The sequence below is a fragment of the Saimiri boliviensis genome, chromosome X (genome assembly GCF_048565385.1).
Source record: "Saimiri boliviensis isolate mSaiBol1 chromosome X, mSaiBol1.pri, whole genome shotgun sequence".
Classification (NCBI taxonomy): domain Eukaryota; kingdom Metazoa; phylum Chordata; class Mammalia; order Primates; family Cebidae; genus Saimiri; species Saimiri boliviensis.
Genome location: NC_133470.1, coordinates 52,691,570 through 52,717,015, shown reverse-complemented (window position 1 = coordinate 52,717,015; position 25,446 = coordinate 52,691,570). Strand labels below are relative to the sequence as shown.

General features: G+C 45.3%; 1 protein-coding gene across 1 annotated transcript; it reads left to right on the top strand.

The window, feature by feature from the left end:
* Window positions 1-24,780: 24,780 nt before the first annotated feature.
* On the top strand, window positions 24,781-25,239 carry LOC141582705 (histone H2A-like 3). Its single transcript, XM_074391559.1, has one exon. The coding sequence runs from the start codon at window positions 24,781-24,783 to the stop codon at window positions 25,237-25,239; it is 459 nt and encodes a 152-aa protein (XP_074247660.1).
* Window positions 25,240-25,446: the final 207 nt, after the last annotated feature.

Here is a 25,446-nt window from a genome sequence, read left to right as displayed (position 1 = left end):
GATTAATAAAAAAGAAATGAGAGAATAATCAAATAGATGCAATAAAAAACGATAAAGGGGATATTACCACAGATTCCACAGAAATACAAACCATCATCAGAGATTATTACAAACAATTCCATGCACATAAACTAGTAAACCTGGAAGAAATGGATAAATTTCTGGACACTTGCATCCTCCCAAGCCTAAACCAGGAAGAAGTTGAAATCCTTAATAGACTAATCATAAAGTCTGAAGTTGAGGCAGCAATTAAGAGCCTACCAACCAAAAAAAGCCCAGGTCCTGATGGGTTTACACCTGAATTCTACCAGATATACAAAGAGGAGCTGGTACCATTCCTTCTGAAACTATTGCAAACAATCCCAAAAGAGGGAATCCTTCCCAAATCATTTTATGAGAACAGCGTCATCCTGATACCAAAACCAGGCAGAGACTCAACAAGAAAAGAAAACTTCAGGCCAATATCCATGATGAACATAGATGCAAAAACTTTCAATAAAATGCTCTCAAGCCAATTGCAACAGCACATCAAAAAGCTTATCCACCATGATCAAGTAGGATTCACTCTGGGGATGCAAGGCTGGTTCAACATACACAAGTCCATAAACATAATTCACCACATAAACAGAACCAAAGACAAAAACCACATGATTATCTCAATTGATGCAGAGAAGGCCTTTGATAAAATTCAACAATGCTTTTTGCTAAAAACTCTCAATAAACTATGTATTGATGGAACATATCTTAAAATAGTAAAAGCTATTTATGACAAACCAACTTATATCGTACTGAATGGGCACAAACTGGAATCATTCCCTTTGAAATCTGGCACTAGACAAGGATGCCCTCTGTCACCAATTCTATTCAATATAGTATTGGAAGTTCTAGCCAGAGCAATCAGGCAAGAAAAAGAAATAGAGTATTCAAATAGGAAAGGAGGAAGTCAAATTGTCTCTATTTGCAGACGACATGATTATATATCTAGAAGACCCCATCATCTCAGCCCAAAATCTCCTAAAACTGATAAGCAACCTCAGCAAAATCTCAGGATACAAAATCCATGTGCAAAAATCACAAGCATTCCTACACACCAATAACAGACATCAAGATACCCAAATCAAGAACGAACTGCCGTTCACAACTGCTACAAAGAGAATAAAATACCTAGGAATACAACTAACAAGGAATGTAAAGGACCTCTTTAAGGACCCCTTCCTGACATCTTACTGGACCCCTTCCTGACAACTTACACTAAAATTAACTCCAGGTGGATTAAAGACTTAAACATAAGACCTAACACCATAAAAACCCTACAAGAAAATCTAGGCAATACCATTCAGGACATAGGCGTAGGCAAAGACTTCATGAACAAAACACCAAAAGCATTGGCAACAAAAGCTAAAATAGACAAATGGGACCTAATCAAACTCCACAGCTTCTGCCCAGCAAAAGAAACAGTCATTAGAGTGAATAGGCAACCAACAGAATAGGACAAAATTTTTGCAGTCTACCTATTTGACAAAGGGCTGATACCCAGAATTTACAAAGAACTAAAACAGATCTACAAGAAAAAAACAAACAAGCCCATTCAAAAGTGGGCAAAGGATATGAACAGACACTTTACAAAAGAAGGCATACATGAGGCCAACAAACATGAAAAATGCTCATCATCACTGGTCATTAGAGAAATGCAAATCAAAACTACATTGAGATACCATCTCATGCCAGTTAGAATGGTGATCATTAAAAAATCTGGAGACAACAGATGCTAGAGAGGATGTGGAGAAATAGGAACACTTTTACACTGTTGGTGGGAGTGTAAATTACTTCAATCATTGTGGAAGACAGTGTGGCGATTCCTCAAGGACCTAGAAATGGAAATTCCATTTGTCCCAGCAATCCCAGTATTGGGTATATATCCAAAGGATTATAAATCGTTCTACTATAAGGACACATGCACATGAATGTTCATTGCAGCACTGTTTACAATAGCAAAGAACTGGAACCAACCCAAATGTCCATCGATGATAGACTGGACAGGGAAAACGTGGCACATATACACCGTGGCATATTATGCAGCCATCAAAAACGATGAGTTCATGTCCTTTGTAGAGACATGGATGAACCTGGAAACCATCATTCTCAGCAAACTGACACAAGAGCAGAAAATCAAACACCGCATGTTCTCACTCATAGGTGGGTGTTGAACAAGGAGAACACACGGACACAGGGAGGTAAGCATCACATACTGGAATCTGTTGGGGGGAAATAGGGAATGGACGGTGTGGGCTGGGGAGTTGGGGAGAGATAGCATGGGGAGAAATGCAGTATATAGTTGAAGGGGAGGAAGGCAGCAAATCACACTGCCATGTGTGTGCCTATGCAACAATCTTGCATGTGCTTCACATGTACCCCCAAACCTAAAATGCAATAAAAAAAAAAAAAGAAAGATAGATGAAAAAAACCCAAAGAAATGGAAAGGCAACACAAGCTCCATGGGAAGCATGGTAAGGCAAGGCAAGGCAAGGGAAAGCACCATAGGAAGCATGGGCACCATGGTAAGTTAAGGCAAAGAAAGGCTGGTAAGGAAAGCACCATGGGTACCATGGTAAGGCAAGGAAAGGAAAGGCACCATGTGCACTATGGAACGGCAATGCAAAGAAGGCATGTCATGACACCATGGACACCATATTAAGGCAAGGCAATGCAAGGTAAAGCACCATGAGCACAATGGTAACCCTAGGCAATTTAAGACTGGGCACCATGGGCACCATGGTAAGGCAAGGCAAGTAAAGGCAAATCACCATGGGCAGCATAGTAATTCAAGGCAAGACAAGGCATGGTGAGGCACCATGAACACCATGAGTAGGCAATACAAGGCAAGCCTAGGCACTATGGACACCATGGTAATGCAATACAAGGCAAAGCAAAGGACAATGTACACTATGGTAAGGCAGGGCAAGGTAAAATAAAATGTGAGGCATGGTGAGGCCATGAACGGTAAGGCCATGTAAGGGAAGTCACAAAAGTTACCATGGTTAGGCAAGGCAAAGCAAAGCATCATGGGTACCATGATAAAGCAAGTCAAGGTTAGGCAAGGAACCATGGGCATCATGGTAAGACAAGGAAAGATAAGGCACCATGAGCACCATGGTAAGGCAAGGCAAAGAAAAGCAACATGGGTACCATGGTAAATGAAGCCAAAGCAAGACAAGTCAAGTGGGCACCATCATAAGGCAAGGCATGGAAAGGCAAGACAGTGCACCATGGGCACCATGGTAAGTCCAGTCAGGGAAAGGCAATGCAAGGCACAATAGACACCATGTTAAGGCAATGCCAGGCAATGGAAGGCATAATGGGCACCTTGGTAAGTCAAGGCAAGGAAATGCATGGGGCCATCATTAGGCAAAACAAGGCAAGGCAAGACATCATTGACACCATGGTAAGGCAAGGCAAGGCAAAATGGGAACCATGGTCAGGCAAATTGAGGCAAGGACCCCAAGGCACCATACCAATGCAAGGCAAGGCAATGCAAGGAATCATGTGCACAATGGAAATGAAAGTCCAGGCAAGGCAAGGCACAAACGAGGCAAGGCATAGTAAGGCAAGGAAAGGCACTATGGACTCCATGGTTAGGCAAGGCAAGTAAAGTCACCATGGGCAACATGCTAAGGCACGACAAGGCAAGGCAATGCAAAACCACATAACCACAATTATAAGTCAATCAAAGGCAAGGCAAGGCAAGTCACCATGCGTACCATGGTAAGGTAAGGCAAGACAAGGCCCCTTGGGCACCATGTTAAGGCCAGGCAAGTCCAGGCAAAGCAAGGCAAGAAACCATGGGCACAATGTTTAGGCAAGGAAAAGCAAGGCAAGACATCATGGGCACTGTGGTAAGGCAAGGCAAGGCAAGGCACCATGGGCACCATGGTAAGGCAAGTCAGTGCAAGGCACCATAGGCAACGTGGTAAGGCAAGGTAAGGCACCATGGGTACCATGGTAAGGCAGCAGAAATCAAGGCATTATGGGCAACATAGTAAGGCAAGACAAGTAAGGCAAGGCAAGGCAACATGTGAGCATGGTTAGGCAACATGTGAGCATGGTTAGGCAAGGGAACACAAGGCAAAATACCATGGGCATCAGGGTAAGGCAAGAGTATGCAAGGCATGGCGAAATGGAAACCATGGTAATGCAAGACAAGGCATGGCAGGGCAAGGCAACATGGGAACCCTGGAAAGGCAAGGTACACTGGACACCATGGTAAAATGAGGCAATGCAAACAAGGCGAGGAAAGGTGCCATGGGTTCCATGGCTAGGCAAGGCAAGTAAAAGCAACATGGGCACCATGCTAAAGCATGACAAGGCATGCCAAGGCAAAACCCTGTGACCACAATTATAAGACAATCGAAGGTAAGGCAATGCAAGTCATCATGCATACCATGGTAAGGCAAGGCAATGCAAGGCACCATGGGCAACATGGTAACGCAAGGCAAGGCAAAGCAAGGCACCATGGGCACCATGGTAAATCAAGGCAAGGCAAGATAAGGAAAGGAAAAGCACCATGGGCCTCATAGTAAGCCAAGGCAAAGGAAGGTCACTTGCCTTACCATGGTGACCACTTCACTAAGGCATGGTCACCATGCTAAGTCAAGGCAAGGTACCAAGAGCCCAATGATAAGGCAAGGCAAGGCAAGTCATGGTGCTCATATGAGTAGGCAAGGCAAGGCATCATTTGCACCATGGTAAGACAAGGCAAAGCAAAGAAAGACATTATGGGCATTGTGTTAAGGAAAGGCAAAGCAAGCCAAGTCATCATGGTCACCATGGTAAGGCAAAGCAAGGCATGGCTAGGCCAGGCAATATGGGCACCATGATAAGGCAATCGAAGGAAAGGCAAAGCAAGGCACCATGGGCACCATGGTTAGGCCACATAAGACAAGCAAGGCAGGGAACAATGGGTACAATGGTATGGCAAGGCAGGACAATGCAATATACTTTGGTGTGGCAAGGCAAGGGCAGGCAAGGGACGGTAAGACACCATGGGCAACATGGTAAGTCAAGGCTAAGCAAGGCAAGACACAATGGGCACCATGGTTTGACAAGGCAAAGCAATGCTAAACACCATGGAAGCCATGGTAAGGCAAGGCAAGGCAAAGCAAGGCACCATGGGTTCCATGGTAAGGCAAGGCAAGGTAAGGCTGCATGGGCACCATGGAAAGGCAAGGCAAGGCACCATGGTAAGACAAGACAAGGCAAATCACCATGAGCACCTTTCTAAGGCCAGGCAAGACTAGGCACAATGGGCAACAAGATAAGACAAAGCAAGGCAAAGCTAGGCATCGTGTGCACAATCATAAGGCTAGGCAAGGCAAAGCCATGCCCAGTTGGCACAATGGTAAGGTAAGGCAAGACACCATGGGCACAACAGTTATGCAAGGCAAGGCAAGGAAATGTAAGATGTCATGGGCAACATGGGCATCATTGTAAGGCAAGGCAAAACAAGGCAATGCAATGCAATGCATCATGTGCACCAAAACAAGGCAAGGCACCATTGGTATCATCATTGGTAATGCAAGGCAAGGCAAAACAGCATGGGCAGCAAGGTAAGGCAAGTCAACACAAAGCAAGGCACTTTTAGAACCATGTTAAGGTAAGGTAATTCAAGGCAAGGCACCATGGGCACCATGGTAAGTCAAAGTTAGGCCAGGCACCATTGGCACAATGGTAAGGAAAAGCAAGGCAAAGTAAGGCATTATGGGCACCATGGTAACTCAAGGCAAGGCAACAAGGCACCATGGGCACAATGGTAAGGCAAGACAATTCACCATTTTCACCATGGTGAGGCATGGCAAGCAAAGCCAAGACACCATGGGTACAATGGTAAGGAAATCCTTGGAATGCAAGACACCATGGGCAGCATGGGCACCATGGTAAGGCAAGGCAGAGCATGGCAAGACAAGGCAAAACAAGTCGCCATGGCCACCATGATAAGGCAAGGCAAAGCCAGGCTCCATGTGCACCATACTATGGCAAGGAAAGGCGAGGCAACACAAGGCACCATGGACACCTAGGTAAGGCAAGACAAGACAAAATATCTTAAGAATGATGGTAAGGAAAAGAAGGCAAGCTAAGGCAATTTGCCATGGGAACCAGGGTAAGGCAAGGCAAGGCAAGGATAATAAATGAAATATGGGCAACATGGTAAGGCATGGCAAAACAAAGAAAGGCACCATGGATACCATGGTAGGCAAGGCAAGGCAAGCCAATACTAGGCAGCATGGGCACCATGGTAATGCACAAAAGCAAGGCACCATTGGCACCACAGTAGCAGAAAGAAAAGCAAGGCAAGGCAAGACACCATGGGCACCATTTTATGGCAAGGTATGGAAAGGCAAAGCAATGCACCATGGGCACCATGTTAAGTCAAGGCAAGGCAACGCAATGCAAGGCACAATGCCGACCATGTTATGCAATGCTAGGTAAGGGTAGGCATCATGATTACCATGTTAAGGCAAGGAAGGGAAAGGAAAGGAACCATGAAACCACGGTTCGGTGTCAAGTCAGGGCAAGGCACCATTGGCACCATAGTAGGGCAAAGCAAAGCATGGTGAATTGGGAACCATGGTAAGGCAAGGCAAGGAACAGCAAGGCAAGGCACCATGAATACCATGAAACAGCAAGCTAAGGCTAGTCAAGGCACCATGGGCACCATAACTAGGCAAGACAGTGCAAGGCATCATGGGCACCATCATAATGCAAGGGAAGGCAAGGTAGGCACCATGGGTACCATGGTTAAACAAGGGAAAGCAAGGCAAGGCACCAAGAGCACTGTGAAAAGTCAAAACAAAGCAAGGCAGGGCAAGGCAATGCACCATGGGCACCATGGTCACTCAAGGCAAGGAAAGGCAAGGCACCATAGGAACATTGTAATGAAAGTCAAGGCAAGGCTCCATGGGCAGCATGGAAAAGCAAGGCATGGCAAGGCAAGGCACTTTGAGCACCATGTTAAGGCAAGTTTAGTCAAGGCAAGGAACCATGTGCACCTTGGCAAGGCAGGGGAAGACAAGGCAAAGCACCATGGGCACAATGGTGAAGCAATGCAAGGCAAGGCAAGTCAAGGCATCATGGGCACAATGGTAAAGCATGGCAAGGTAAGGAAAGAAAAGGCATCAAGTTATGGCAAGGCAAGTCAAGACAAGGCACATTGGCACCATTGCAAGGCAAGGCAAGGCAAGCTACTGTGCTAACGATGGTAAGACAAGGCAAGGCATGGCAAGGCACTATGAGAACCATGGTAAGGTAAGGCAAACCACAATAGGCACAATGGTAAGATAAGACAAGGCAACGCAAGGCACCATGGGCACCATGGAAAGACAATAAAAGGCAAGGCAAGGCATCCTGGGCACAATGATAAGGCGATAAATGGCAAGGCAAGGCACCATGGGCATCTTAGAAGAGCAAGGCTAGGCAAGGCACCATTGGCACCATGGTAAGGCAAGGCTCAGCCAGGCACCATGGGCAGCATGGTAAGGCAAGGCAAGGCAAAGCACCATGGGCAGCATGTTAAAGCAAGTAGAGTAAAGACAAAGCAAAGCACATTGGGCAAAATATTAAGGCAATGCTAGTTAAGAAAAAAGGCATCATGGGCACCATGGTAACACAAGGCAAGGAAAGGGAAGGCAAGGCACCATGGGACCATGGTTAGGCAAGGCAAGGCAACACAAGGCACTATTGGCACCCAGTAAGGCAAGGAAATGCATGACAATATGGGAACCACTTTAAGGCAAGGCAAGGTACTGCAGGGCTAGGCACTTGGACACCATGGGAAGGCAAGGTAATACAAGGCAAGGCACAAGGCGCACCATAATAAGGCAAGGCAAGGCAAGGCAATGCAAGGCTCTACAGGCACCATGGCAATGCAAGCCAAGGCAAGGCAAGCCACCATTGGCACAATGGTGAAGCAAGCCAAGGCAAGGTTAGGCATGAAAAGGCAATGTGAGGCACCATGTGCAACATGCTAATGCAAGGCATGGCAAGGCAAGGTCCTATAGGCACCATGGTAAAACAAGGCAAGGCAAAGTAAGGCAAGGATAGGCACCATGGGTCCCATGGTAAGGCAAGGCTAATCAAGGCTCCATAAGCACCATGGTAGGGCAAGGCAAGGCACCATGGTAGGGCAAGGCAAGGCAAGACACCATGGACAACATGGTAAAGCAAGGCAAGTCACCAAGGGCACAATGGAAAGGCAAGGCAAGGCAAACAAAGGCATCATAAGTACTGTGGTAATGCAAAGCACCATGGACACCATGGTTAGACAAGACAATTCAAGGCCAGGGAAAACATAATGGGCACCATGGTAAGGAAAGACAAGGCAAGGCACCATGGGCATCATGGACAGGCAACGCAAGGCAAGGCATGGCAAAGTAAGGCACCATGGGCACCATAGTAAGGCAAGGCAACTCAATGCAAGGCATCATGTGCACCATAATAATGCAAGGCAATGTAAGGCACCATGGGAACCATAGTAAAGAAAATCAAGGCAAGGAAACATGGGCACCATAGTAAGGGAAGGCAAGGCATGCACAGCAAGTCAACGTGAACACCAAGGTGAGTCAAGGCAAGACAAGGCAAGATTCTATGCGCACAATATAAAGGCAAGGGAAGGCCTTGCTCCATGGGCACCATGTTAAGGCAAAGCAAGGAAAGGCACCATGGTCCTCATGGTAAGGAAAAGCCATGAAATGCAAGACAGCATGGACACCATGGTAATGCAAGGCAAAGGACCATGGGCACCATGGTGAAACAAGGCAAGGCAAGGTTAGGCAAGGAAGGGCAATACAAGGCATCATGGGCACCATGGTAATGCAAGGCAAGGCAATGCAAGGTACAATGGGCAACATGGTTAGGCAAGGCATAGCAAGGCAATCAAGGCATTGTTGGCACCATAGTAGGGCAAGGCAACAAAAGGCAAGGAACCATGTGAACCATGGTAAGCTAAGTCAAGGCAAGGCAAGGCACCATGATCACCAAGGTAACAGAAGACAAGGCAATGCAAGGCACCGTGTTCACCATGATAAGACAAGGGAAGGCACCATTGGTATGATGGTAAGGTAAGGCAGGGGAAGGCCTGGAACCATGGGCATCATGGTAGATCAAGGCAAAGCAAGGCAGGGTACCATGGGCACCCTGGCAAGGCAAGGAAAAGCAAGGCAAGGCAAGACACAGCACTATGGGCAACATGGTAAGTCCTTACTGGCCAAGGCAAGATGGGCAACATGGTAAGGCAAGGCAGGACATCGCAAAAGAAGACATCATGGTCACCTTGGTAAGGGAAGGCAAGGCAAATCATCATGGGCACCATGGTAAGGCAAGGCAAGGCAAAGTATAGCAAGGAAAGACACCATGGGCACTCTGATAGGAAAGTAAAGACAGTGCAGGGCACTATGGAAACTACGGTTACTCAAGGGAATTCAAGAAAAATCAAGGCAAGGAAAGACAAGGCACCATGGGCACCATGGAAAGGCAAGGCAAGAAAAGGCAAAGTACCTAGGTCACCATGGTAAGGCCAGACAAGGCAAGGGAAGGTGCTATGGGCACCATGGTAAGGCAAGGCAAGGGAAGTCATCAGGGACAACATGGGAAGGCAAGGCAAGGCAAGGCACCCTGGGCACCATGGAAAGGCAAGGCAAGGTGAGGAAACATTGTCACCAAGTTAATGCTAGGCAAGGCAAGGCAGGGTATGTTAGTCACTAAGGGAAGGCAAGGCAAGGCACCATGGCCAAAATGGTAAGGCAAGTTAAGTCAAGGCAAGGCACTGTGGGTACCATGGTAAGGTAAGGCAAGGTAAGGAAAGGCACCAAGGGCACCATGTTAGAGCAAGGCAAGGCAAGGCAGGGCATGGCACCATGGTCAACATAAAAGTCAAGGCAAGTTAAGGCAAGGCACCATGAGCACCAGGGTAAGGCAAGGCAAGGCAGCATGGGAAGCATGCTTAGGTAAGGTAAGTCAAGGCAAAGCATTGTAGGCACCATAGTAAGGCAAGGCAAGGCAAGGTACTATGGGTACCATATTAGAGCAAGGCAAGGCAGGGCATGGCACCATGGGCAACCTAGAAGGTACTGCAAGTAAAGGAAAGGCAACATGGGCATCATGGGAAGGCAAGTCAATTCAAGGCAGCATGGGCAACATGCTAAGGCAAGGTAAGGCAAGGAAAGGCACCATGGACACCATAATAAACCAAGGCAAGTTAAGACATGAAATTATGGCAACATAATAAGATAAGGCAAGGCCAGGCACCATGGGCACCATCTTAGGGGAAGAAAATATAAGGAAAGGAATGGCAAAGCACCATGCACACCATGGTAAGGCAAGGCAAAGCAAGGCAAGGAAGCATAAGCATCATGGTAAGCTAAGGCAAAGCCAGGCAGGGCACTGTGGGCACCATGGTAAAGCAATGCAAGGCACCAAGGGATAAGTTGTAAGGCTAGGCAAGGCAAGTCACCATGTGCACCATGGTAAGGCAAGGAACAATGGGCACCATGGTAAGGTAAGGAACAATGGGCACCATGGTGAAAGAAGGCAAGGCAAGACAAGGCACCATAGGTACTACCATAAGTCAAGGCAAGGCAAGGCATCATGGGCACCATGGTAAGGCAAGGCAAGTCACCATTGACACCATGGTAAGGCAAGGCAAGGCAAATCAAGGCACCATGGGCATCATGGTAATGTAAAGCCAATCATTATTCACACCATAGGTAAAAGAAGGTTAGTCATGATTAACAACATGGTTAAGCAAGGAAGGCAAGGCAAGGAAAGGCATGATAGGCACCATGGTAAGGAAAGGAAAGGCAAGTCAAGGCATCATGGGCACCATTGAAAGGCATTGCAAAGCAAGGCAATGCACCACAGGCAACATTGTAAGGCAGGGCATGGCACCATTGTAAGTAAAGGCAAGGCAAAGCAAGGCAAGTCACCATGAGTGACATGGTTAGGAAAGGCAAAAGAAAACAATGCACCATGAGTAACATGGTAAATCAAAGAAAGACAAGGCAAGACACCACGTGCAACATGTTAAGGAAAAGCAATGCAAACCACCATGGGTAGTATGATGAGGCAAGGCAAGGAATAGCAAGGTATGATGGGCACCATGGTAAGGAAAAGCAAAACAAGGAAACACATCATAAGCACCATGGTAAGGCAAGGCAAGGAATCATGGGCACCATAGGCAAGCAATGCAAGTCAAGTAAAGGTGCCATGGGCTCCATGGCAAGGCAAGGCAAGTCATGGCACCCTGGGCACCATGGTAAGGGAAAGCAAGGAGAGACAAGGCAAGCATGGGCACCATGGGCACCATGGTATGGCAAAGCAAGGTAAGGGAATGCACCATGGGCACCATGGTAATGCATGACAAGGCAAGGCACCATGGACACCATAATTAAACAAGATACAGCAAGGCAAGGCAATGCACCGTGGGCACCATGGTAAGGCAAGACAAGGCAAGGAAAGGAAAGGCAAAGCACCATGGCTAACATGTGGAGGAAAGGCAGGACAAGGCCAGGTATGATGGGCACCATGGTAAGGCAAAGCAAAGCAACGCAAGGCACCACAGGAGTCATGGTAAGGCAAGGGGTGGCAAGACACCATGGTAAGGAAAAGCAACATACCATGGGCACCATGGTAAGGCAAGGCAAGAAAAGGCACACAAAACCACGTGGGCAACATTCTAAGGCAAGTCAAGGCACCATGGGACTCATGGTAGTAAAGGGGAAGACAGAAAGGCACCCTGGGCACCATGGTAAGGGAAGGGCAAGACCTGGAATGGCATGGCACCATGGGCACCATGGTAAGGCATGGCAAGTCACCGTGGGCACCACTGTAAGATCAGGCAAGGCAAGGCACCACAGGCACCATGGTGAGGCAAGTCAACGCAAGTTTATGCCAGGTTCCATGAGCACCATGGTAAGGCAAGACAAGGCAAGACAAGTCAGTGTACCAGGAAACGATGCTAAGGCAAGGCAAGGCATGGGAAGGCACCATTGGCACTAAGGTGAGTCACTTAAAGGCACCATGAACACCATGGTAAAGCAAGGCATGGCATTATGGACGCCATTGTTAATTCAAGGACACCATGGTAAGGCAAGAAAAGTGATCTCAAGTCAAGGCACCATGGCAACCATGGTAAGGCAAAGCAAAGCAAGGCACCATGGGAAATATGATATGGTAAGGCAAAGCAAGGCACGTCAATGCTATGCACTATGGGCACCATGTTCTGGCAAGGCAAGGCAACGTAAGGCACCATGGGAACTGTGGTAGGGCAAGACAATGCAAGGCACCATGGACACCATAGTAAGGCAAGGCAAGGAAAGGTAAGCCACCATGAGCACCATGGAAAGACAAGACAAGGCACCACGGGCATCATGATAAGTCATGGCAAGGCAAAGTAAGTCAAGGCATCATGGACACCATGGTAAGGTAAGGCACCATAAGCACTATGGTAAGTCAAGGCAAAGCAAGGCATGGCAGTCAAGGCACCATGGCACCAAGGTAAGGCAAGGCAAGGCACGGCAAGGCACCATTACCACCATGATAAGGTATGGCAAGACACCATGGGCACCAATGTAAGGCAAGGCACAATGGACAATATGGTAAGGCAAGGCATAGTGAGCCACCACGGGAGCCAAAATAAGGCCAAAGTAAGGCAGGGCATGTCACTTTGGGCACAACGGGCAATGTGGTAAGGTAAGGCAAGGCAAGAATGGTAAGCCAGGGCATCATGGGCACCATGGAAAGGCAAGACTAGGCACCATTGGCACCATGGTAAGAATAGGCAAGGCAGCAAGGAAAGGCACCATGGGCAACATGGCTAGGCAAGTCAAGGCACAGCAAGGTACCATGGGCACCATGTTAAGGCAAGGCAAAACAAAGCACCATGGGTAATAGGTTGAGGCAAAACAAGACAAGGCAAGGTACGATGGGCAACATGGTAAGGGAAAGCAAAACAAGGCAAAGTAACATGGGCATCATGGTAAGGCAAAGCAAGGGAAGGAATTATGGGCAACATGGAAAAGCAAGGCAAGGCAATGAAAGGCACCATGGGCACCATGGTAAAGCAAAAGCAAAGCAAGGCAAAGAAAGCATGGCACAATGGACACCATGTTAGGGCAAGGCAAGGCAAGGCAAGGCAGCATGGGCACCATCTTAAGCCAAGGCAAGGCACCATGGGCAGCATGGAAAGGGAAGACAAGGCAAGGCACCATGGAGACCATGATAAAGCAAGGCAAGGCACCATGGGCTCTATGGTTAGGCAATTGAAGGTGCCATGGGCATCACAGTAAATCAAAGGAAGGCAAGGAAATGCACCACGGGCACTGTGGTAAGGCAAGGGAAGACACCATGAACACTATGGTAAGGCAAAACAATGCTAGGAAGGTAAGCCAAGGCACCATGGGCACCATGATAAGGGAAGAGTAGGCAAAGCAAAGTAAGGCAAGGAAAGGATGGCACCATGGGCACCATTGTAAGGCAAGGCAGGCATCATGGGCAGCATGGTAAGCCAAGGCAAGACAAGGCAAGTCACATTGGGCAGCATGGAAAGGGCAGACAAGGCAAGGCACCATGTGAACCATGGTAAAGCAAGGCTAGGCAACATGGGCACCAACTCAAGGCAAGGCAAGGCAAAGCAAGGCAAGGAATTATGGGAAACATGGGTAGCCAAGTCAAGGCAAGGCAAGGTACCATGGGCACCATGGGTAGCCAAGTCAAGGCAAGGCAAGGTACCATGGGCACCATGGGTAGCCAAGTCAAGGCAAGGCAAGGTACCATGGGCACCATGGTAAGCCAAGGCAAAACAAGGCAATGCACCATGGGCAATGCACCTTTGGCACCATGGTAAGGCACAGCAAGGTACCATGGGCACCATGGGAAGGCAAGTCAAGGCAAATCAAGGCAAGGCACCATGCTTAACATGGTAAGACAACGCAAGGCAAGACAATGCAAGGCACATGAGAACCATGGTACTGCAAGGCAAGGCACAGCAAGGTAAGGCACTATGAGCACCATGTTATGGTAAGACATGGAAAGGCACCATGGGCACGATGGGAAAGCAAGGCAAGGCAAGACAACAAGGGCATCACAGTAATGCAAGGCAAGGCAAGGCACCATGGGCACCATGGTAAGGCAAGGAAAGGTACTATGGTCATCATGGTAAGGTAAGGCAAGGTAAGGCAATGCACCATGGGCACCATGGTAAAGCAAGAGAAAACAAGGCAAGGCATGGCACCATGGGAACCATGGTAAGGAAAGGAAAGAAAAGACAAGGCAACAGGACAGCATGGTAAGGGAAGGCAAGGCAAACGAATGCAAGATCTGTCTGATATTGACAATGGGGTGTTAAAGTCTCCCGCTATTATTGTGTGGGAGTCTAAGTCTCTTTGTAAGTCATTAAGAACTTGCCTTATGTATCTGGGTGCTCCTGTATTGGGTCCATATATATTTAGGATAGTTAGCTCTTCTTGTTGCATTGATCTTTTGACCATTATGTAATGTCTTTCTTTGTCTCTTTTGATCTTTGTTGGTTTAAAGGTTGTTTTATCAGAGATGAGAATTGCAACTCCTGCTTTTTTTTTTTTTTTTTTTTTTTTTTTTTTTTTTTTTTTTTTTTTTCCCTCTCCATTTTCTTGGTAAATCTTCCTCCATCCCTTTATTTTGAGCCTTTGTGTATCCTTGCATGTGAGATGGGTTTCCTGGATACAGCACACCTATGGGTTTTGGCTTTTTATCCAATTTGCTAGTCTATGTCTTTCAATTGAGGCAATTAGCCCATTTACATTTAGGGCTAATATTGTTATGTGTGAATTTGATCCTGCCATTTTGATGCTAGCTGTCTGTTTTGCCCATTAGTTGAGGCAGTTCCTTCATTGTGTTGATGCTCTTTACCATTTGGTATGTTTTTGGGGTGGCTGGTACTCATTGTCCCTTTATATGTTTAGTGCCTCTTTCAGGAGCTCTTGTAAAGCAGACCCGGTCCTGATGAAATCTCTGAGTACTTGCTTGTTCGCAAAGGAATTTATTTTTCCTACACTTATGAAGCTTAGTTTGGCTGGATATGAAACTCTGGGTTGAAAGTTCTTTTCTTTAAGGATGTTGAATATTGGCACCCACTCTCTTCTAGCTTGCAGGGTTTCCACTGAGAGATCTGCTGTGAGTCTGATGGGCTTCCCTTTGTGAGTAACCCGACCTTTCTCTCTGGCTACCCTTCGCATTTTCTCCTTCATTTCAACCCTGGTGAATCTGATGATTATGTGCCTTGGGGTTGCTCTTCTTGAGGAATATCTTTGTGGTGTTCTCTGTATTTCCTGGACTTGAATATTGGCCTGCCTTGCTAGGTTGGGGAAATTTTCCTGGATAATATCCTGAAGAGTATTTTCCAGCTTGGATTCATTCCCTTCATCACATTCCTGTACACCTATCAAACGTAGATTAGGTCTTGTCACATAGTCCCATATTTCTTGGAGACTTTGTCGATTCCTTTTTACTCTTTTTTTCTCTAAATTTGCCTTCTCCTTTTACTTCATTGAATTGATCTTCGATCTCTGATATCCTTTCTTCTGCTTGGTCAATTCGGCTGTTGAAACTTGTGTATGCTTCACGAAGTCCTCGTGTTGTGTTTTTCAGCTCCATTAATTCACTTATGTTCCTCTCTAAGTTGTTTATTCTCATTAGCATTTCGTCAAATCTTTTTTCAAGGTTCTTAGTTTCTTTGCATTTGGTTAGAACATGTTCTTTTAGCTCACAGAAGTTTCTTATTACCCATCTTCTGAAGCCTGATTCTGTCAATTCATTACACTCATTCTTCATCCAGCCTTGTTCCCTTGCTGGTGAGGAGTTGTGATCCCTTGTAGGAAGAGAGGCATTCTGGTTTTGGGTGTTTTCATCCTTTTTGCGCTGGTTTCTTCTCATCTTTGTGGATTTATCCACCTGTCATCTTTGTAGTTGTTGACTTTCAGATTGGATCTCTCAGTGGATGACCAGTTTGTTGATGATAAATTTATTCCTTTATGGTTCTTAGTTTTCCTTCTAACAGTCTGGCCCCTCTGCTGTAGGACTGCTGAGGTCCACTCCAGGCCCTGCTTGCATGGGGATCACCTGCAGCGGCTGCAGAACAGTAAGGTTTGCTGAGAGTTTCTTCTTCTGCTATCTTTGTTCCAGAGGGATACCCACCAGATGTCAGTGTGAGCTCTCCTTTATGAGGTAATGCTTTGGGTATATGGGGGTCAGGGAGCTCCTTTAGGAGACAGTCTGTCCTTTATAGGAGCTCAAGTGCTGAGCTTTGAGCTCCATTGTTCATTCAGAGCTGCTGGGCAGGTACGTTTAAGTCTGCTGCAGCAGAACTCATAAACCCCCCCACACACACTTTTTTCCCCCCAGGTGCTCTGTCCCAGGGAATTAGAACTTTATTTATGAGTTTCTGTTGTGCTGCTGCATTTTATTCAGGGCTGCCCCAGAATCTCCCGGCCTAGCTCCCTGTTTCAGTCCCCTTTTTAATCAGATGAATGGGCAACTCTGCCTTCCCAGAGCTCCAGTAGCCAGGTAAAACAGTGCCCAGACCCGTGTAAGTCTAAGTTAACTTGGAGTGCAGGTTTGTTACATAAGTACACACATGCCATGGTGGTTTGCTGCACTCCATCAACCTGTCATCTACATTAGGTATTTCTCCTAATGTTAAATGGACAACTTTCAATGGCCAAATACAGTCTGTAATGACATAGACAGCCTAAAATATACCTCATGTTTTCAAAGATAGGATCTATCTATAGATCGGGAAAGATAGAGGACGAGTAGGGGTGTTTCAAATATCTGGATGAGGAAGGGACAGAAACTGAGTGGCAGTTCTGCAATCGTTGGGTTGTTCATTAATAAGAGGCAGAAAAGTGGCAAGCTTAGAGGTTTAGCATCAACAGTGCCTATCAACAGATGAATGGATAAGGAAAATGTGGTATGCACATTTAACTTAGCTAACTTTATCAGTTAACTAAATTAAAAAAAAGAGTAACTTTTTTTGAGATTTATTGTGCAGCATGGTGTATATAGTTAATAGTAGCCTCTTGTATATTTCAAAATTATTAAAGAGTAAGTTTCAAATGTTCTCAGAGCAAAATATGATAGTATTTGAGGTGATAGATATGTTTAAAAGCTTGATTTAATTATTTCACGTTGTATTTATAAATTATAACCTCACTTTGTACCCCATAAATACATAAAATTATAAATTATCAATTTATAATAAAAATTATATAGGTGAAGGTACTTCCTAGGTTAGGTAAAAGTATATGTATAATTATAATTATAAAAGTAATTTTATATATATTTATAATCATTTATATATAAATGTTATCTCACCTAAAATGGACATGGCAGAAGCTGCACAGGTGGAAGGAGTATCCAGGCTATAACAGTATTCTGCAGATAATACAGGCCAGAGGAGGCAATCTAAAAAAGTAAGGACGTGGCAGGTGGTACATGGCTTCATGATGAAACTAGATTTGTGAAAAACTTGGAAAGATGTGCTTGGGTGAAGGGTGAAGTCAACTTAATGGAAGACCAGGCAGAAAGTACAAAGTACAAAGGAGCTTCAAGCCCAGAAAAGAACAAGGAAAACATTCATGAATAGAAAGGGCAACAATTCCAGGGAGTGTGTGAGTGAAGGAAGAATTTAGTATGCAGGAAGATTAGGGAGGTAATACATTTGCGGTGAAAACAGTCAGCTTAGATGTTAATCTTTTGGGTTCTCTGGGCCACACTGAAAGAAGTAGAATTGTCTTGTGGCTCATATAAAACATACTAACACTAGTGATAGCTGATGAGATTTTAAAAATCGCAACAAAAATGATGTTTTAAGAAAGTTTACAAATTTGTGTTGGGCTTCATTCAAAGTGATTCTGGGCCACATGTGGCCTGCACACCATGGGTTGGAAGCTTGGCTTAAAGTAAGAGTAAGACATAGCAGAATGTGCATGGTTGCAGAAGCCATCACATCTGGAAAAGGATTCGGGAGGAGATGCATTACTGTGAAGGGTACAGCCAGCCCACCATAGGACAGAACAAGAGGAGCCAGGGTGGCGGATGCAGTCTGCTTATAGGAAAGCAAAGAAGAAACGAACAGTGGAAATGTCATTAAACATATAAAAAGACATGGTAGCAGTGCATGGATGTTAAATGCAGCCGGTCTAGAGAAATAAAAGCAGCAGATGCATGGGTCAGTTTTCAGCCAGCATAGGGGGATTATGCCAGGAGATGCATGGATTGAAAGTGCAGCCAGGCTATGGTAGGACCAAGTAGGTTATGCATCATTGGAGGCTGCAGCCAGCCTGTGTCAGAAACCAGCAGGAGGTGCATGGGACCAGTGAACACCCAGGCTAAGTGAGATCTTGGCAATGGGCACAAGGGAAGGAGGAACAATTGGCCTATCACAGAAACAAGTTCATGATTAATGGGTGAAAGAAACATCTAACCGAATAGTAGACCAGAATGTAGTGCATGGGTGAAGGGATAAACTAACCTGGTAGAAGACCAGGCAGTAGGTGTAGGAGTGGAGGTTATATTCAGCATAGGGAAGGGAACAGGAAGTATAGAAATGAAGCATGCTGCTAGCCTGAGGGGGGACATGGAGGGAGGTAAATGGGTGTAGAAAGGATCCGAGCTAGATGAGTATTCTGATGAAGGCACATGATCTGAGGGGACAGGCAGAATGTGTGGAACATGACTGGTGGTACATGAGTTATGGGTGCAGCAACCCTTGGGAGGATCTGGCAGGAGGTTGGGAATGAAGGCAGCCCAGGGGAAAACAAGGCAGAAAATGCATAAGTGTCAAGAGCTTCATGCCTAGGGAAGGACTAGGATGACTTTCATGAATAAAAGAGAAAGCCACCAAAGGAGATTCTTGCAGTAAGTGCATAAGTGGGAGGCATTCAGATTAGGGGAGGATTTGTGAGAAGATTCATTAAAAGGAGTTGAAGCCAGCTTAAAGAAGGATATGGGAAAATGTCCATGGGTTGCAAAGGCATCAAACCTATGGTAGGAATCAGGAGGAAGTGCATTGTTGCACAGAGTAGCCAGCCTAGGGCAGGGCATTTTAATAGCTGTGTGTGTGCAAAATGCAGCCAGTCTCGGGGAAGATCATCAAGAAGTGAATGGTGGATAGGTCATCCAATATATGAAAGGACATGGGTGTAAAATGCAGCCAGCTTAGGGAAGTACCAGCAGAAAGTGCATGGGTGAGGTCTAAACTAGCACAGGGAAGGTTATATCAGGAAGTGCATGGGTGGAAGGTATAACCAAGCTATCATAGGATGTGTATGGTTGGAAGGTAAAATCCACCAAGAGGTTCATGTTAAGAGGAAAATTCCAGACTAAGTGAGGTCTCAGCAAGAGGTACAAAGGAGGAGGAACATACAGTCTATGGTAGGACAGAGTGGTCAGATAATGGGTGGAGGAAACGTCCAGCCGAGGCAAGACCAGAAGTTTATGAGTTGAGGGTTCAGTCAGTCTAAAAACATGTCAGGGCGTGTATACGTGGGCTGCAGCCATATTAGCACAAGAATTAAAAAATGATATACAGGTGGAGGGTGCAAACAACCAAGGATCTGGCCTGGTTGGAAGTGCATAGTGTGAAAAAAATTAATATCTCAGGAACTCAAATTCAGTATGTCAAAGGGAAAAGTTAAGCTTGGGAACTGAGTCATCCAAAATCCTGCCTTCCTATTGTTCCTAAACAGATAGCTGCCAAGAAAGAAGACCATATATCTCCGCAGGTAGCTTTGCTCACAAACTTCTTACAAGGAAATTCCTTGTGGGCCGCAGAATGTTTACTCTAAAATAGAGTGTTGTTTAATTTCACCCTAACAATGTGAATTAACAGCTTATCTTCATGTGTATGAGACAAAGTCAAGACTAGAAATCATCCCGCTACCCACCTTGACAGAAATACATATTTGACTTCTTCCTCTACTCTGTTTACATTATCTGAAACAAAGATATATTTTATTATTATCTAAATATATATATATATATATATATTATATATTGTTATCTAAAATACAGATATAAAGAACGCCAGACAAATGCAGGATTAACTATTCTTCTTTCTCTTCTGCCTCCTATTTCCCTTTTAAATACTGAGATCTTCAATACCCTCTTTGGAAAAAGCATGGACCACAGATCTTACTGTGACTTTTGTCTTTTTTTTCCTGGGTGTGTTCTCAACCTTGGCAAAATAAACCTTTAAATTGATTGATACCTGTTTTAGACACTTTTTGGTATACATTGGGAAGAGGAAACATCCAACAAAAAGGAGGTAGTTGCAAAAATGCATGTGTGGAGAAACTATTCAGTCAATGGTAGGATCAGCTGGGCAGTTCATTGCCAATGGGGGAAATGGCAGCAGTTGCAGTATCGGAAAGCGAAGCAAGCCTAGGGAAAAACCTGCAGAAAGTGCCTGCATAAAATATGCAGTGAGAACCACCAAGAAGTGCATGAGCACATGTGGAACAATCATGAGTAGGTTCAAGTATGGAGGGTTCAGAAATCCTATGGGAGATTAGGCAGAAGATACATTCATGGAGGGAGCGTACAGTCTAATGGTGGACACAGTAGGAAGTTAAAGGTTTGTGGAAGTACTCCATTTTCTAAAAAACCAGCAGCATGTGAGTCAGAGGAGGGAGCAGAGGGTTCATGGGAAGAGGTAGCATTCAGCCTAAGGTAGAATGGGTAAAAATTGCATGCATAGAGCAAGCAGCAAATCCATACAAGGACCCAGTGGGTACTATATATGTAGAGGATGCACTCACGTTATCAGAGGAATCAAAAAGATTTGCAAATATGGAGAATACAGCCAGAAGAATTGGCTAAATGTGCATGGTAAAGGAGGCATCCAACCAAGGTGGGGAATCTGTGGGTTTATATATGCAGTGTGCAGCAAGAGTAAGACAGGATTGAGCGGACAGTGCAAGGGTGGAGAATAGACTCAATCTAGGGGGAAAAGTTTTCAGGTGGTGTTTTGTTGGAGAGTGAAACTAGCCAAAGAGAGGTACATAGGTGGAAGAAACATGTAGCCCAAAAAACTAATATGGGAATAAGCACATGGCTGGAGAGAGCATCCACCTTAGGGGTAGTCTTGGCAGGAGTTGCATGGATGGAGTATTCAGTGAGTAGAGGGACAGATATGGCTATAAACTCATGAGCAGTGCAGCAGCCAGTATAGAGTAGGACCTAGCAGGAAATACCTGAGTCAAGGTTGCAGCCAAATTTAAGAAAAGGGCAGAAGGCACGTATGTGAAGGGGACATCTAGCTTAGGAGTGACGCTAAAGGGCATGTATGAATGTACAGTCTTGAGAAGCAGTCACCAGGAAGTAGATAGGTCAAATGAGCATCCATCTTAGAGTTGGACACAGTCAGAGCTGCATGGGTGCAGCCAACCTAGGAAGGACCTGGCAGAAAGTACACCAATGGAGTATAACCAGTCTAGTGAAGGGCCTAGCAGGAACTGAATTATGAAGTGTTCATCTAGCCTGGGAAAAACACTAGGCAGAAAATATGTGAATGGAGGGAGCAGAGAGCAGAGGTGAGGACATTGCCATAAATCCATAAGTGTAGAAAACATCTAGTCTAGGGTAAGACTCAGCAGAAAATGTATGGGTGGAAGAGTCATTCCACCTAAGATAGGACTCAGCAGAAGGTTGGTTGGTGAAAGGTCCCACCAGCCTAGCAGAGGACGCAGTAAAATGTTGAGTTTTAGAGACTTTCTATCCTTGGAGAGAAGTAAGAGGAGATATATTAATAGAGGAGGGTGCATCCATTGTAAAGTAGAATTTGGCAGGAGAGGTGTATTGTTGGAGGGAGCATGGGAGGATAAGCATGGGTGGAGATGCATGGCTGGTGTTGCATGGTGTAGGGTGGACCCAGCCTAGGGGTCATTCCATCAGTACGTGCAGAGTAGAAAGGAGAATCAAGCCTTGGAAAGGACCTAGCAGGAGATATATTAGAGGAAGCATTCAGGTTAGAAGAGGGCTTCATAGAAAGTTCATTAGTAAGTGGTTATACTGGCCCAAGGGAGCACCTGGCAAGTAGTTCATAGTTGAAGCATAGTCAGCCCAGGAGACAATATAACAGGAGGTGAATAAGTGGAGGGAGAATCCATTCAAAGAAAACTCAGCGGGAGTGGTGTAGCATTCTTCTAGAGGATAAACTGACAAGACATGCAAGGGAAGAAGTTGCATCTAGACTGAGGGAGAAGTAAGAAGAAGGGGCCTTAGTGCTGTAAACAGCCATTGTTAGGGAGGATCCAGCAGGAAGTGCATGAGTATCAGATGCAATAAGCCTCAAGGATGATTTGGAAGGAGATGAAAAGATGGAAGTTTCAGCCTTTAATTTTGAATAATTAATAATCTAATATATTAGCACAATGTGGAGGTAGAAAAATTTTACACCCTCACACAATCAGAACTGAAGGTGTTTCCACATTACAGACATGCAGACATACAGGAATGGAGAAATAGAGCATTTAATTTCCATTTTACAAATTTCAGCCATGATTCAAGAGTAAACAGAAAAACAGTAAAAACCCCTGGTACAGACATCCAATAGTTGTTTCCTTCCCAGAGAGTATGAAATTCTTCATTGGCTTGAGCTGAAAAATAGACAGACAGACAGAACACTGACACAACAGATTCTGTGATTTCTCTCACTCAAAAAAGAACAGATCTCTACAAACTACCAATCTATTTAGAAAATATCCAAATGGTCAGATCATAAAACAAATTCTCTTCACACGCCCAAGCAAATGCACTTTTAGGTATATACACAAGATAATCAAAGATATGTGTTTATATAAAAACTTGCACACAAATGCTTGTAGCAGCATTACTTATAATGCCCCAAAGGTGAAAACAACCCTGATGCCCATCAACAAAGGAATCGATTTTTAAAATGTGATTTATGCATATCATGGTCTATTTTATAGCCATAAAAATGAATAAAGTACTTATACACACTATAATGTGAATGAACCTTGAAACATACTAAATGAAGGAAATCAATTTTTTTTTTTTTTTTTTTTTTGAGACGGAGTTTCCCTCTTGTTGCCCAGGCTGGAGTGCAGTGGCATCTCATCTCACCATAACCTCCACCTCCCAGGTTCAAGCAATTCTCCTGCCTCAGCCTCCTGAGTAGTTGGGATTACAGGCATGTGCCACCACGCCTGGCTAATTTTGTATTTTTTAGTAGAGACAGGGTTTCTCCACATTGGTCAGGCTGGTCTCAAACTCCTGACCTCCGGTGATCTCCCTGCTTCGGCCTCCCAAAGTACTGAGATTACAGGTGTGAGCCACCACAGCCGGCCAAGAAGCCAAATTTCAAATGGCCACATATTGTGTTGTTCCATTTATATAAAATGCTTACAATAGGCAAATCCATGAAGATAAAACGTAGGTAAATTTTTTCCAGGGGCTTGTGGGGAGATAGGAATAGGAGTGACTGCTTAACATTCTGGAATCTGATAGGGATGATAATTATGAATGTAGTGCAGACACTGAATTGTACACTTCAAATGATTAAATGGATAAATTTTATGTTATGCAAACTTAATTAAAAAGTAAAGTAAATACAAAGCCAAAAACTAAATTCCCAACCATGATTTTCAACAATGGGAGTAACTTATTGGCTATAAAATAAACCAAAAACAAAACAAAACAAAAATGAACCAAAAATAAAACATTAAATTAGCATAGAGGAAAACACAAATTATAAAAACAGAGTCAACGAAGTACTATTGGTAAATTGGATTCACAGAGAAGAGACAGTACAACACATGTTAGGCTTTAAACTTGCATGTGTGTGGTGAACTTCTGTCATCAAAGTTCACGTGGTTCTAGCCAGCAAATCAATTGGACATATCAGTGTGTCTTTCAAAACAAGTAAAGATAATTATCAAGACTGTAAAATCATGACACACAAATGTGAACATATTAAAATATTTATCACATAAGGAAGTTGGCATATATAACCAATATAACGGAGAATCCAAAGTACAGAAACCAGCATACAGATAAGGAATACTGAGATGAATATGTCAATGGAGGCAAAACTGGTTTGATTACTGTTGTGTGTATTGGTGGGGGGAGACTGAGCCTACTGTTGAGGTCTCTATAGGATGAGCATGTCTCTCAGTTACCTATAACATACAAATGGATGTAAAAGAGCTTAAAGACAATGCAAGACTAGAATCAGATAGATAACTTGGAGTTGTATCCTGCGAACAAGGAAAAGGTTTTCATTGAAACAGTTTTTGCTAGAATGTTAAAATCAGGTAGATAGTTAGCATTCCCTTAAAAAGAAGTCCCTGTTACTAGGGTGACCAGGGTCCTCTCATGGGCTTTTCTAGGCTGAGGCCTGCTCAGGGCCCAGTGGACAGCAACGACGTCACAAAGTGGAGGTTGCCACAAAGGCAACTCCTGACCAATGAGGGGCTGGAGCGAGGTACAGTGGGCGGAAAGTCCCTGTTACTAGGGTGACCAGGGTCCTCTCATGGGCTTTTCTAGGCTGAGGCCTGCTCAGGGCCCAGTGGACAGCAACGACGTCACAAAGTGGAGGTTGTCACAAAGGCAACTCCTGACCAATGAGGGGCTGGAGCGAGGTACAGTGGGCGGCGTTAAGCACTAGCACATTGAGACGCTCAGGCCAGCAGGAAAAACAAGCTGTGCCAATCCGGGCAAAACCCATAAACTACTATGGCTGGAAAGAAAAACAGTCGCAGCTCCTGTAAGCCTAGGAGACAGCGCCGTTCCCGTTCCAGCAGAGCAGAGCTGCACATTCCCGTCAGCCGCGTGGAGCGCTCCCTGCGAGAAGGTCAGTACGCCCAGCGCCTGAGCGCAACAACACCTGTCTTTCTGGCTGGTGTTCTGGAGTACCTGACCGCCAACATCCTGGAGCAAGCGGGCCAGGAGGCCGAGAACAGCCGCAGGGTGCGTATCACCCCAGAACACGTGCAGAGGGCACTGCAAAAGGATGAACAGCTTAGATGGATCTTGGAGCTGGAAGTTGACACCCCGTCTCAGGTAGAAGAAGTGTCCCAACCCGAGGAGGAGGAGAAGGAAGGAGAGTTCCTTAGCTTCGGAGAGGAGGAGAAGAAAGAAGAAGGGTCCCTGAGTTTCGGAGAGGAGGAGGAGATGGATGGGGAGAGTTCCTGAGTTTTGGAGAGGAGGAGATGAAGGAGGGAGGATTCCTGAGTTTCAGAGCCATGCAGGACTTCATCAGCAACCTCTTCCAGCTGCCCAAATCCCCGAAGATGAAAGACCCCAGGCTGCTTCCATCTGCCCAAGCTATTAAACTGGGTAAATCCTTGACAGTGTTTCTGACTCCTCTCAATTTCCGTCACTTTGTTTGGAGGTGTCTGT